This window comes from Carcharhinus amblyrhynchos, chromosome 26 (genome assembly GCF_965287045.1).
Source record: "Carcharhinus amblyrhynchos chromosome 26, sCarAmb.v2.hapA, whole genome shotgun sequence".
NCBI classification, from domain to species: domain Eukaryota; kingdom Metazoa; phylum Chordata; class Chondrichthyes; order Carcharhiniformes; family Carcharhinidae; genus Carcharhinus; species Carcharhinus amblyrhynchos.
This window is the reverse complement of record NC_137349.1, coordinates 35,233,830-35,247,746: the sequence shown is the minus strand read 5'-3', so window position 1 is coordinate 35,247,746 and position 13,917 is coordinate 35,233,830. Positions and strand designations below refer to the sequence as shown.

The 13,917-nt window shown below is 47.2% G+C and overlaps 1 protein-coding gene across 9 annotated transcripts in view; it reads right to left on the bottom strand.

Annotated features, from left to right (window-relative positions):
* LOC145358780 (receptor-type tyrosine-protein phosphatase delta-like) overlaps positions 1–13,917 on the bottom strand; it is a 517,644-nt gene that overhangs the window by 79,269 nt on the left and 424,458 nt on the right. For all 9 annotated transcript variants that reach the window (XR_013889502.1, XM_080213067.1, XM_080213059.1 and 6 more), the window contains one exon: positions 13,586–13,709. Coding sequence is in view for 8 of the 9 variants with exons in the window: in XM_080213067.1 (XP_080069193.1) it covers positions 13,586–13,709 (124 nt within the window). In the remaining variant the exon portion in view is untranslated. The remainder of the gene's footprint in view (positions 1–13,585; positions 13,710–13,917) is intronic.

Sequence of the window (13,917 nt, the reverse complement as noted above, 5' to 3'; positions counted from 1 at the left end):
CCTGGGCCCCTGGCGCTATGAGGCAGCAATGCCAACCATTGTGCCACTGAGCTGCCAAGTTGCTCTGAAGTGCACAGACGCTTGTAACGAGAGAAGACTCACTTTCAGCTGGCGTGTGTAACAAACGTTAAGTTAATAAGACTGTGGATGCACACCCAGACACCAACAAATGTCTGGGCAGTCATAATGCTTCTGAGCCCAAAAGAAACCATTTTTTTTAAACGTAGGGGCAGGAACAATAACAAAATGACCAGGTGGATGGAGTGCTGAGACATTTGACTAGTTGTTTAAGGGAAAATTTGCGGCTGTATTTTCCAACTGAGCAACAAGGAAATTGTGAAAAACTTTCAGGCTTCCTGAGGATATGAAAGGCATCGTATCAATGGAAGTTCTTCCAGTGAATCTCGCTTCATTCCTGGATTCTTGTGACAGGATCAAACTCAGCTGTGAGGTTCTTCCCAGTTAAATAAACCAACAACAGTCAAGCACTGAGGACAAAGCTGCCCGTTTGATTGTTACCCCTTCCACAAAAATTCAATCCCCCCCACCGCTGACAAACAGTGTGTACCATCTCCAAGATGCACTGCAGGAACTTACCAAGGCTCCTCAGGCAGCACCTTCCAAACCCATGAACGCTACAATCTAGAAGGACAAGATACCTAGATGCAACACAATCACCGGGAGGTTCTCCTCCAAGTGCAAACTTGGGGCGGCACGCTGGCACACTGGTTAGCACCGTTGCCTCACAGCCTCGAGGACCTGGTTCAATTCTGGCCTTGGGGGACTGTCTGTGTGGAGTCTGCACGTTGTCCTCCCACAGTCTTAAGGATGTGCGGGTTAGGTTGATTGGCCATGCTGAATTGCCCCTTAGTTTGGGGGGACTAGCAGGGTAAATATGTGGGGTTATGGGGGTAGGGCCCGAGTGGGATGCTGTCGAGGCAGGCTCGATGGGCAAATGGCCTCCCCCTACACTGTAAGGATTCTGTTAAGTCACTTGCTGTTATATCACCATTCCTTCAATGTCACTGAGTCAAATTCCGAGAATTCCCTCCCGTGTGTGGACCTAGACCTTGGGGAACTGCAGCGGCCCAAGACAGCAGCTCACCAGCACCTTCACATGGAGATGCGGGTGTAGCCAGTGACACCCACAGCACATAAACTTTTTCTTCTTCAAAAACGGCGACTTTCTGGGCCCACACATAATTGAGTAAGGGACCGGGGGGAGGTACCGGGGCAGCCCCTCGGGGTCTCTGGAGGAGCACCGCAGGAGAAGAAAAAAAATCGGGAAAGCTGAAAGGAAAGAGATAAAACAAACAAACCCCACCGCTTTGTAACTGGGAAAGGTGGGGAATGGAGAGAGAGAGAAAGAGACAGAGAGAATATCAATCTATATCTGACTGCATATCTTCAGGCCACCCAAACCGCTCTACAGTCTAGATCAGAAAAAGTAGCATGCTCCAGCAAGAATCAGCCATTCTTCTCCGAGCAAATTTACGTCAAACATGAATAATGGACAAAACTAATGTCCTCAGGCTCGACAGCTTTCAAGGAGTTAATGGACAGTCATCGAAGGTCATCCGAATCCAATATGCTGCCTCCCCACCATAAACGAAAGCCAATTTTAGTCTATGTCACAGCTGAATTGATTGGGGCCCAGTGCATTGCTGTATTGCCCCATAGCATGTTTTTTCACAGGCTGAGTGTTCCAATTCATCATCAGTATTATGATGCACAGCCTGATCCCGACAAGCTTCCTCTGTCATGGCTAAATAATTTCCAAGCTGGGCCCAGAATGGCCATCGGCTATAATTACTTGGGCCTCCAAGACAATCAATTTCCTGACTGACAAAAGACCCCTCATTACATTTTGCCAGAAATATACAGCATAAATCACCAAAAAATTAGCTCTGCAATAGATCAGTGAAAGACACTGTGCTTTTCCGTGTTGCTAGCGTGCTCCTGGTCTCTGGAAAACCTGGCATTCATTTGTATTTCTTCTCTCTGTTTACTATTTTTTTGAAAAGATGGCCACCATATTTCAATCATGGCCAACTGGATTAAGTTGAAGTTTATTTATTAGTTACTAGTAGGCCTACATTAACACTGGAATGAAGTTACTGTGAAAATCCCCTGGTTGCCACATTCCAGCACCTGTTGGGGTACACTGAGGGAGGATTTAGCATGGCCGATACACATAACCAGCACGTCTTTGGGAAGAAATTAGAGCAACTGGAAGAAGCCCACACTGACACGGGGAGAAGGCGCAGAGTCCACACAGACAGTGACCCAAGCCGGGGATCGAACCCGGGTCCCTGGTGCTGTGAGGCAACAGTGCTAACTACTGTGCCACCGTAGTCAGTAGGTCAGGCACAAAATGGGCATCGAATTTGTTGCAATGCCAACCCTGTTCTAACTAATGCTATCTGTGCGCGATTGGGGGAAGCACACAGATCCCTTTCTCTGGATCCTCCATGTGACTGCACGGTGTTGCCTACGAGAGGGCAGCAGGGCCTAGTGAAAGTAGTCATGTCGGTGTGCTGGAAGCCCCCAGCAGGGAGAGGGAGAGGCAAACCCATTATTACAACCAGTTCATCAGAAAGCTCAGATACCAACACCAAAGCTGTGGAGGAATTGCTCCAATCGAGGATGGCACAGTGGTTAGCACTGCTGCCTTATAGCGCCAGGGAGCCGGGTTCAATTCCTGGTTTGGGCCCACCGTCCCACACTCTCACCGTGTCTGCGTGGGTTTCCTCCCACTGTCTGAAAAACGTGCTGGTTAGGGTGCATCGGCCGTGCTAAATGCTCCCTCAGTGCACCCGGACAGGCGCCGGAGTGTGGCCGACTGGGGGATTTTCACATTAACTTCATTGCAGTGTTAATGCTTGTGACACGAATAAATAAACTTTAAAAACTGTCCTCCTTTCTGACTGGCTGCTCATGCCCTTCTCGAGTGCTCAGCCCTGTGCGTTTCTTTAGCATTTTACCAAGTTCAGGAGTCCTCGTATTGACTGCCCAGTTATTCTTTCGCAAGACTTGGAAACTGGAACTTCCTCACATCCACCAGCTGCAACTTTCTAAACTTGGTGTCAGTTAATCACAGCTTGGAGCCTGTTGTGGCTCCCCTCCCTGCCGTCTGGATTGGGAACGGTGCCGCGATGCATTCTTTTTCTCTCTGGTGTGCATTGTAGCTTCTCGTTTGACAATGTTGTGGCTTGGCAGGTTTCCTTTGGCCCGAAACATCGTGTCTTAACATTTCAACAAGTGGGGAAATTAGGGGTGAATGGCGCCAGCGCAGCCAGACAGGTTGTGAAGGAACAGTGAACCTGCCGAAGCAGTAGCTCAGCAGTAAGGTGCCCACAGCTGGCCCCTGGATTGTGAGTCGTGAGGGGCGGCACGGTGGCACAGTGGTTAGCACTGCTGCCTCACAGCACCAGGGACCCGGGTTCGATTCCCGGCTCGGGTCACTGTCTGCGTGGAGTTTGCACATTCCCCTCGTGTCTGCGTGGGTTTCCTCTGGGTGCTCTGGTTTCCTTCCACAGTCCTTCCTAACCAGCCTAACGTGCTGGTTAGGCGCATTGACCGTGTTAAATTCTCCCTCAGTGTACCCAAACAGGCGCCGGAGTGTGGCGACTAGGGGATTTCCACAGTAACTTCATTGCAGTGTTAATGTAAGCCTACTTGTGACTAATAACTTCTCCCTCAGTGTACCCAATCTGGCGCTGGAGTGAGGCGACTAGGGGTTCTTCACGGTGACTTCGTTGCAGTGTTAATGTCAGCCTCCTAGTGACACTAATAAGTAAACTTTAAAAACTGTCCTCCTTTCAGACTGGCTGCTCAGGTTCTTCTCGAGTGCTCAGCTCTGGGTGTTTTGGTGTATTTCTTTAGCATAACTTTACAGTGGGCTACACGGTGTCACAGTGGTTAGCATTGCTGCCTCACAGCGCCAGGGACCCGGGTTCGATTCCCGACTCGGGTCACTGTCTGTGTGGAGGTTGCACATCCTCCCCGTGTCTGCGCGGGTTTCCCCTGGGTGCTACAGCTTCCTCCTACAGTCTGAAAGACGTGCTGGTTAGGGGCATTGACCCGAACAGGTACCGGAGCGTGGCGACTAGGGGAATTTCACAGTAACTTCATCGCAGTGTTAATATAAGCCTTACTTGCGAGTAATAAATAAACTTTACAGTAGTATAATGATATGTCAGTCAACGGATGGGAATCTCAGGATAATTCCTCTCTACACAAATAAATGCTGTAATTAAGCAACCAGCTACATTCACAATGGACAATTCGATCTGTAAAGCGGAACTTGCAGCCTGGCAGTGAGCAAACAACGACAATAAAGCCAACTGTTTACAATTTATCAATTTAAATTGGATTGCTTGAAACCCCAACAATTAAACACTAGATTACACTCGTGCAATTGCTGGATAACTCTTCTGGATTCTGAACACAGTGGCAGTTGTGCCAGAGTCTGATTGGAACTGTTTTAATCAGCTTCTTTAACACTGATTTCAGTTTTAATTAAAATCATCAGAATATTTCCCTCTCTCTCCCTCACCCGGTGTGCCACCTTGCATTTTCTCAAATGTCAGTGATCATTAGAACAGCCACCCAAAAGCACGGCTGATGAAATTAAACTCCGGCAGTAATGAGTTGCTTCTATTAATTCCCCGCACCATCAAACATTCCAGCTTAGCACTGAGAAAAAAAAGGGCAGAGTCTCAGAGAGGATTCTGAAAATACTTGACAGTAAATTAAACTTGCTTAAAAATAAATAAATCTGTCGCCAACCTGGCAAAGTGACTCTTGCTTTTGAGAGCCAGATCTTCAATGGGTACTGGTAAGTGTCCAAGTTAAAGCTGGAGTCCCGATGACCCCCTTTCAGCTTTGACAAAGGGTCACCTGGACTCGAAACGTCAGCTCTTTTCCCTCCTTGTAGATGCTGCCAGCCCTGCTGAGATTTTCCAGCACTTGCTCTTTCGGTAACACGTCTTTGGATTGTGGGAAGAACCCGGAGGAAACCCGCGCAGACTTGGGAGAGAACATGCGAGCTCCACAGAGACGGACACCCAAGGCCGGAATTGAACCAGGATCCCTGGCGCTGTGAGGCAGCAGTGCTAACCACTCTGCCACCGTTCCGCCCTATTGTCCGTTAATTCTTGAGCTGTCGAGGAGGCGGTTATCCTGTAGCTTATTGTGCCGCCTTTTTGTGCTGGGATTTAAGGATACGGATCAATTTACCTCACCCGAAGGGAAAATAAGCTTTGTTTCACGTTTTTCAGTCTCAGTCTGCGAATGCAGTCAGCAAATGACAGCTTGGTCGTGTTTCCAAGCTCTGCAACCCTGCGACAGTCCCATCATCTATCTAACCCTTAGAAAATGAACCTATGGATAATGCGTTGATCAATCCCTCTGGGCGATGGGAGCCTTGAAGTAGATATTCCAAGCAAGTTTCAGGAATTATTTTATAGAAACAGAGCATGGTGACAACACTGGGGTTTTTTAAAGGGCTTTACATAGTAACCGTGTTGAGAATTTTTATTACCCTTGAATTTGCATCTCTTCTGTTCAGACCACAACGAAGTTTCAGTGTCAAAGAGTTAGAATCATGGAATCCCTACAGTGCAGAAGGAGGCCATTTGGCCCATTGAGCCTGTACCGACAACAATCCCACCTAGGTCCTATCCCTGTAACCCCACATATTTACTCTTCTAATCCCCCTGACACTAAGGGGCAATTTCGCATGGCCAATCAACCTAACCCACATGTCTTTTGGACTATAGGAAGAAACTGGAGCATCCAGAGGAAACCCACGCAGGCACAGGGAGAACGTGCAAACTCCACACAGACAGCGACCCGAGGCCGGGATCGAACCTCGGTCCCTGGCGCAGCAGTGCTAATCACCGTGCCGCACTTTAAACACAGCGCAGCGACTGCAGTGAAAATGAAGCATCTCGCCAGCACTGAGACCACCAGCTGGTAAGTAGAGAGCGGTGAGGATTGCAGCAGGGCTGAGTCTATGCTGGAAGTGTCATCCCTAGCGGAGGATTGCAATGCACAGTCTCCGGGTTCCCCAAGTGAGACGGGCTGTCGAGAGGACCAGCACTGGGCCTCGCTCTGTTGAAAAGGTGGGGAAACATTAGCTCTGATGTTTCCATACCTGCTTATTCTGCTAGAGATTTGTGGTGGAAACCGATCAAGGATCTGGAGGAAAGCACTAACCCCAGTGGACCACTGAGGCTGCAATGTCTATTGATAAAGTTCTAAGGTTTTGACTGCAAGATTAAATACAAACTTGATGATCACAAGAGATGCCACTAGCAGACCGCCTAAACCAGCAAGACAGCAAATACAACCTTACAGCTACTTGGTTGATATCGAACATGAAGATATTCTACAACTTACCCGTACATTTTACACAAAGCTAGTGTCAAGAGGAAACAGCAATAGATTCCAGGCTATAGGGATTCTGTAAAACCAGCAGTGAGGGATGGCCAGCCTCCATACGGCATATTCACAAACAAGTAAAACACTGGGCCTTATCGGGAAGAGCTGGGCATCTCTTGGGCAATTATTTTTGAGGGCAGACAGGTCATCATATCAGAACCTTTGAGAGGTGACATACGACAATAACTTCATCGCCAACACGTGGGCATAGAACCGATGAGAAGACTTGAAAGAGAGACAGTTTATTGGCCAGGTATGAACAATTACATTGAAGTCATTAAGGAGTGCAAGGAATGTCAAGGTAATATACTCGGACAACACAAGGAACCACTTCTACCACATGGCACTCCATGGTACTGATTTCTTAGTTGTAATTGACTACTTTTCCACATACCCTATCATCTGGTCAGTTGCAATGATATGTCAAACGCAACTGTAGAACACATTGGAGGGAATTCTTTGGCCGTTCACACTGGCGGAATACCCTGGTTCTGCTGGCAGTGCACCCCTTCCCGTGGGTTTTGTGATGGCGCGGGGTTGACACCAATGGGAAATCTCACTGACAGCGGTAGGACCGGAGAATCCCACCCCCACGAACACTGTGCCACCTCCCACCACCGAGTAACGCACGCTGGGAAGCCGGAGACCTCCCCCCCCACAATATAAGATAAAATCAAATTACTGAGGATGCTGGAATCTGAAACCAAAAGAGAAAATGCTGGAAAATCTCAGCAGGTCTGGCAGCTTTGTCAAAGCTTTGACCAAGGGCCGTCTGGACTCGGAAACGTCAGCTCTTTTCTCTCCTTACAGGTGCTGCCAGACCTGCTGAGATTCTCCAGCATTTTCTCTTTTGGTCGCCCAATGTAAGTGACATTTTCAGCTCTCCAGTGAGCAAACAGCTCGGATGTGTTCCTGAGCTCCTCAATCCCATCGGACTGCTATCATCTATCTGACCCTTCATAAATAGACCTGCAAATAATGTGCTGACTAATCCCTTCTGCATGGTTGGTGCCTTGACGTTTATACAGCAAATAAGCTGAATGATTAATTTTATAAGAACACAACATCTCCCACTGAAATTCAGTTAGCACGCTTAGCACGTAGAGTTCCCACCAACAGCTCTATTTTATTCATCGTGGGACACGCTGGCCAGCATTTATTGCCCATCCCTGGATGCCCTTGGAGAAGAATTCAGAGTCAATCACATTGCTGGGGGTCTGGAGTCACATGTAAGCCAGGCAAGGCAAGGACAGCAGATTTCCTTCCTTAAAGAACATTAGTGAACCAGATGGATTCACTAAAAAACAATGGCTTCAAGGTCATCAGTAAATTCTTAATTCCAGGTATTTTTAATTGAATTCAATTCCACCAACTGCTGTGGCGGGATTCGAACCTGAGTCCCCAGAACATTCGCTGAGTTTCCGGATTCATAGTCTAGCAATAATACCCCAAAGCCATTGCCTTAATGGATCAAGATCACTTCCCAAAATGGAACTGAGCCATACATACGTCCAGTTCTGTTAGCTGACCTAACTCAGGTGGCTATCACAGCACTACCTTTCACATTGATTCCAGGGCAGAAAAAGAATGATCTTGGCTTCCCGTTGCTGACGGTTATTCAGCGAGTCGTGGTGGACATGAACATCAGGCGAGTACATCATGGAACTCAGCCCTGGTTATATGGTGTGCTGACACTACAGGTTCACACTTGACGAATGGTTACTTGGCAAAGTTATAAGTTATTAAACCAGCCTCCCATCCATTGACTCTGTTTACACTTTCCGCTGCCTCGGCAAAGCAGCCAGCATAATTAAGGACCCCATGCATCTCGGACATTCTCTCTTCCACCTTCTTCCTTCGGGGAAAAGATACAAAGGTTTGAGGTCACCTACCACCCGACTGAAGAACAGCTTCTTCCCTGCTGCTGTTAGACTTTTGAATGGACCTACCTTGCATTAAGTTGATCTTTCTCTACACCCTAGCTATGAGTGTAACACTACATTCTGCACTCTCTCGTTTCCTTCTCTATGAACGGTATGTTTTGTCTCTATAGCGCACAAGAAACAATACTTTTCACTGTATGATAATACATGTGAGAATAATAAATCAAATTGAATCCCACTTCTGAGTCACAATATTGCAGATTCAAGTCCCACTCCCAAAATTTGTGTACAAAAATTAAGCCTGGCATTCCGATACTAAGGAAGTGCCTGTTTGGGATGAGATGTTAATCTGAGATCCTGTTTTATATCCATTCAAAGTGGATGTAGAAGATCCCATCGGGATTTCCTTTTCTAACACTTGTGTTCTCAGGACTCCGTTACATGAGCAGAATAGTTAAGAACAAGTAAAAGGGGGCACTCAGCAGAATGGATACCTCACTAACATCGTATTAACTCAACCTTATTATAATTATGTAGCTTTTCCCTGAGGCTTACTCCGCCTGGATGATGCTCTGTAACTAAAAAGCTGAAACAAGAAATTATTCTATTCAGAACTTCCATCTCACTGAGGAGGCCAATCCACATCCAACAACCTGCTCTGAAAGCTCTGCCCACATTTTGACTGCTGTGACAAATTTCAGCCCAGCGGCTGAGGCAATCACAGCGTTCTAGAACAATCAACAATATTGTGAATACAACACCACAAAACATTCCAAAAACAAATCAATCTTCACATGTTAGTAGATCTTTAAAAAAATGCTGAGCGCCAAGTTCTCCGTACTCGCTGGCAGCAGCAGAGGGGCTTGCGAGACTGGAAAATTCCGGCCACTGTTTATTAGCAAACAAACAAGAGCCCATCTCCATTGATGCAGTAATGATGTTTAGAAGGAAACATATTCGGATGGACTTCCTGGCCCTTCTTGCTGGTGGGATCTCACTGGAATTGACCCTGCTGCCAGCCATGTAAACTGCCATTAACTTTGGCGGGACTGGAAAATCCTGCTGGCATCCAATGGTGAGCCGCCTGCGCTACAGGACAACCTGCTGTGGGAGGGGAAGAATTTCAGCCATTGCATTTCTTTCCAAATGGGGTGACACAGTGGTTAGCACTGCTGCTTCTCAATGTCAGGGACCTGGGTTCAATTCTGGCCTTGGGTTAACGTCTCTGTGGAGTTTGCATGTTCTCCCTCTGTCTGCGTGGGTTTCCTCCGGGTGCTCCAGTTTCCTCCCACATTCCAAAGATGTGCGGGTTAAGATGATTGGCCATTTTAAATTGTCCCTTAGTGCAGGGGATTAGCAAGGTAAATATGTGGGGTTACGGGGATATGGCTATCTGGGATTGCTGTCGGTGTAATGGGCCAAATGGCCTCCTTCTGTAGGGATTCTAGGAACTGGCAGCAGGAGAGAAGGAAAGGATAGAGAAAGTAAATCAACGGCAAATCCTTCAATGAAATGGACAGGCAACTAAGCTCACCCACACCATTACCTGTAGGAGAACGTGGTGTTATACTGGGTTCTGCTGCGCACATCATAAGAACAGGATATGGCGCTCGACTCATCGATTGACAGTTCCGATGCACCACAGTGAAAAACCGCATCGACCTCCTCAGAAGACAAACACGGGACATGGTGGACAGAGTACCCTTCGCCGTCCAGTACTTCCCCAGAGCGGAGAAGCTACGACATCTTCTCCGGAGTCTTCAACACGTCATTGATGAAGATGAACATCTCGCCAAGGCCATCCCCACACCCCCACTTCTTGCCTTCAAACAACTGCACAACCTCAAACAGACCATTGTCCGTAGCAAACTACCAGCCTTCAGGAGAACAGTGACCACAACATCACACAACCCTGCCACAGCAACCTCTGCAAGACATGCCAGATCATCGACATAGATGCCATCATCTCACGTGAGAACACCATCCACCAGGTACACAGCACGTACTCTTGCAACTCGGCCAACGTTGTCTACCTGATACGCTGCAGGAAAGGATATCCCAAAGCATGGTACATTGGGGAGACCATGCAGACACTACGACACCACTCGATAATCGCCAGGCAAGACTTTCCCTTCCTGTTGGCGAACACTTCAGCGGTCACGGGCATTCGGCCTCTGATCTTCGAGGAAACGCTCTCCAAGGCGGCCTTCACGACATACAACAGCGCAGAGTCGCTGAGCAGAAACTGATGGCCAAGTTCTGCACACATGAGGACCTCATGCCTCAACCGGGATCTTGGGTTCATGTCACACTATCTGTAACCCCCATGACTTGCCTGGACTTGCTACATCTCACTTACTGTCCTGTCTGGAGACAATACACATCTCTTTAACCTATGCTTAATGCTATCTCCACTCACATTGTCTGCACCTTTAAGACTTGAATAGCTGTAAAGACTGCATTCTAATCAGTATTATGTAAACTGAGTGTGCCTTTATATGCCCTGTTTGCGAGCAGAACTCTCCACTCACCTGACAAAGGAACAGCGTTCTGAAAGCTAGTGGCGTTTACTATCAAATAAACCTGTTGGACTTTAACCTGGTGTTGTGAGACTTCTTACTACATCTAAAAGGTCAGTGAAGACACAATGTCTTAGTGCAGTTTAATCTTCAGAGGGATTGGCCCATGCCAATGGCCACAGGGTGCCTGATCAGGAGGGTCCTCTGACCCCACCCACAGGGAAGCCACCATAGTGTATCTAGCCCATGTGGTGAATGCCCCATGTCCCAGCTGCAGTGGCGATGGGATGAGGCCCTTAATTGACCACTTAAGGGCCTCAGTTGACCTCTGGGTAGGAAGGCTATGCTCGGCCTTCTCTGCCCTGACCTCCTCAGGGGGGCTTGGGAAGGCGGTGATGGGCTCTTCCTGCACTCACACCTGATGATGTGTCTCCTACCTGTTACCCAGGCCTGCTGTTGAGTTGGAACTAAATTCCGCCCATCAGATGAAGCACAAACTGGATTTTCTGGGCCACTCTACTCCTGCTTTTTCAAAATATTATAAATCCCTAATGTTACCCATGGCAACAGATCAAAGATTAAAATTTGTTCAACAATTCCAGCCTAAAATAGCACTGCGTCTACTGGAAAGGATGAAGGAGGCTGGGATAAGAGAATAATATCACACAAACTATGCCAATTCAGCAAAGGGAAATTTTAAATACACCTGATTAAAGGGGCAAACCTGAGCTTCAAATCCCATGTGAATTTGCAAAGATCAACAGAAATAAGTTTGTGGTGTGGGAAGGCGATGGCCTAGTGGTATTATTGCTAGACTATTAATCCAGAAACTCAGCTAATGCTCTGGGGACCCAGGTTCAAATCCCACCACGGCAAATGGGTTTGAATTCAATAAAGACTATCTGGAATTAAGAACCTATTGATGACCACTAAATCATTGTTGACTGTCAGAAAGACCCAACTAATTCACTAATGTCCACTAGGGAAGGAGATCTGCCATCCTTAGCAAGTCCAGAGCCACAGCAATGTGGTTGACTCTCAACTGCCCCTCAGGCAACTAGGGATGGGCAATAAATGCTGATAAGCCAGAACTGCCCTTGTCCCACAAATTAATGAAAAAGTAAAGCTCCCTCCAAATACATCTTGGACATCGAGTAGGTTGGCATTTTATCACAACTTGGGTCTTTTCTTTTCTAAAAATTATGACTTGAGGAGATTTGTGTGTCTTGATTGTACCATGAGTGAACCTTGCCAGCCACATTCAGTCGAACTTGGGCTGGCCACGTTTCCAGTTAGGATTTGGCCTGAATTTCAGTGAAAGTCTAGCCCCGGTCCTGGTTCCTGACCTGCAGGCCACCTGCTTTATGTAGAACTACGAAAATAACACCATGTGGTGGGGGGAGGTTTTGGTTCAGTATCTTTGTCAGTACTTTGAGTGGGGCTTGTTTTGTAATCCTATTTCTGTCCTTCCTTTTTATTCCATACAATCACAGTTGTTCCTGATTCATTTAGAAAACCTGAAGCCGCAGATGAAAGCTGTGTATTGCAGAACGGTTATAATTGTGGACCATTCTGGAATTCTAGTTACATCTCCTTCAACCTTGATACAGTATCATTTTAGTTGTAACCTTACACCAATTAGCATGATTTTGAGTTATGAAGGTAGTTGTAAATGGCATAGGCCCTCATCCATTTCAGGCAAGACAGTCTAATAATGGCCACTTATACACTGGTGCCTCATACAAAGTTAAATTGGTTTGGGTTATGCACAATGAAATAAAATTAACAATAATGGAATATTTTCTTCTGCATTTTTGAAGCAATTCTGGCAACATGCCAATCCCAGTCCAAAATGGCTGACTGAACTACTCTTGCTAGTGTAAGAGACTGAAGTCCCTTCATCAAAATCCCTTTGTTTACAAACTCTAACAGCAGTACACAGAGAGCTCGCAGTTAGCAGTCTATCTCCAGGGTGGGGTATCAGAGGAACTGACACTCCCGGTTAAGTACAAGGCAAAGACCCCCTGTCTAGCCCATCAATTGGATCAATCATAGAATCATAGAACCCTACAGTGCAGAAAGAGGCCCTTCGGCCCATCGAGTCTGCACCGAACACAATCCTATCTTGGCCCTACCCCCATATCCCCACATATTATACTCACTAATCCCTCTAATCTCCGCTACACTGGACACTAAGGGACAATTTCTGAGCATGGCCAATCAACCTAACCCGCACATCTTTGGACTGTGGGAGGAAACCGGAGCACCCGGAGGAAACCCACGCAGACACGAGGAGAATGTGCAAACTCCACACAGACAGTGACCGAGCCAAGAATCGAAGCCAGGACCCTGGAGCTGTGAAGCAGCAGTGCTAACCCACTGTGCTACCGTGCCGCCCTAAAGATCCGCCCACAGGAGGATCCTTAATCAGGGAGTTCATACTCCAATAGGCCAACCTCAATGGCCTGACTGAAACCATCAGAGCTAGCGAAGAGATATGCCCACATTTCCATTTATCATCCTTCCCCCCTCCCCGCACAGGAAAACTTCTAGTTCACTAACTCACTGCCCCAATTCTCTGAACGACATGGCACAGGGAGACAGATTGAATGGTCAGGGCTGCCACTAACCTCTGGGACATTCCCTCCACCCTCCCCCCCTACCCACTTGTGGGGAAAGCTGAGAATGTAACTCCATAGCTCAGGACCTACTGCAATGTCTTAGATAGAGACTTACCCTCAATTGGTGCCAATATAACTCTGGAATGGTCATACGCGATCACGTTGGCGTAGCGGTTCTTGGGTTTGTTAACCTCCATGTTTGAGTGCTCCCATGTGAACTGCTGGCCAGGGTCGATTGACTGATAGGTTGAAGGCAAAGTGAGGGGGAAGGGAGGTAAGAGAAAGAGGGAGAGAGAGAGAGACATTATTTGTGGTTCTTTTGACCAAATCCATTCAAATCGTACATCATCACATTATCGGTACAAAACATTCGGCCTCACATTCTTCATCGCAGCATTCATTTCTGGACCAGCCCGATATGTTTAAATCCTTTATTGCTTTTCTAGT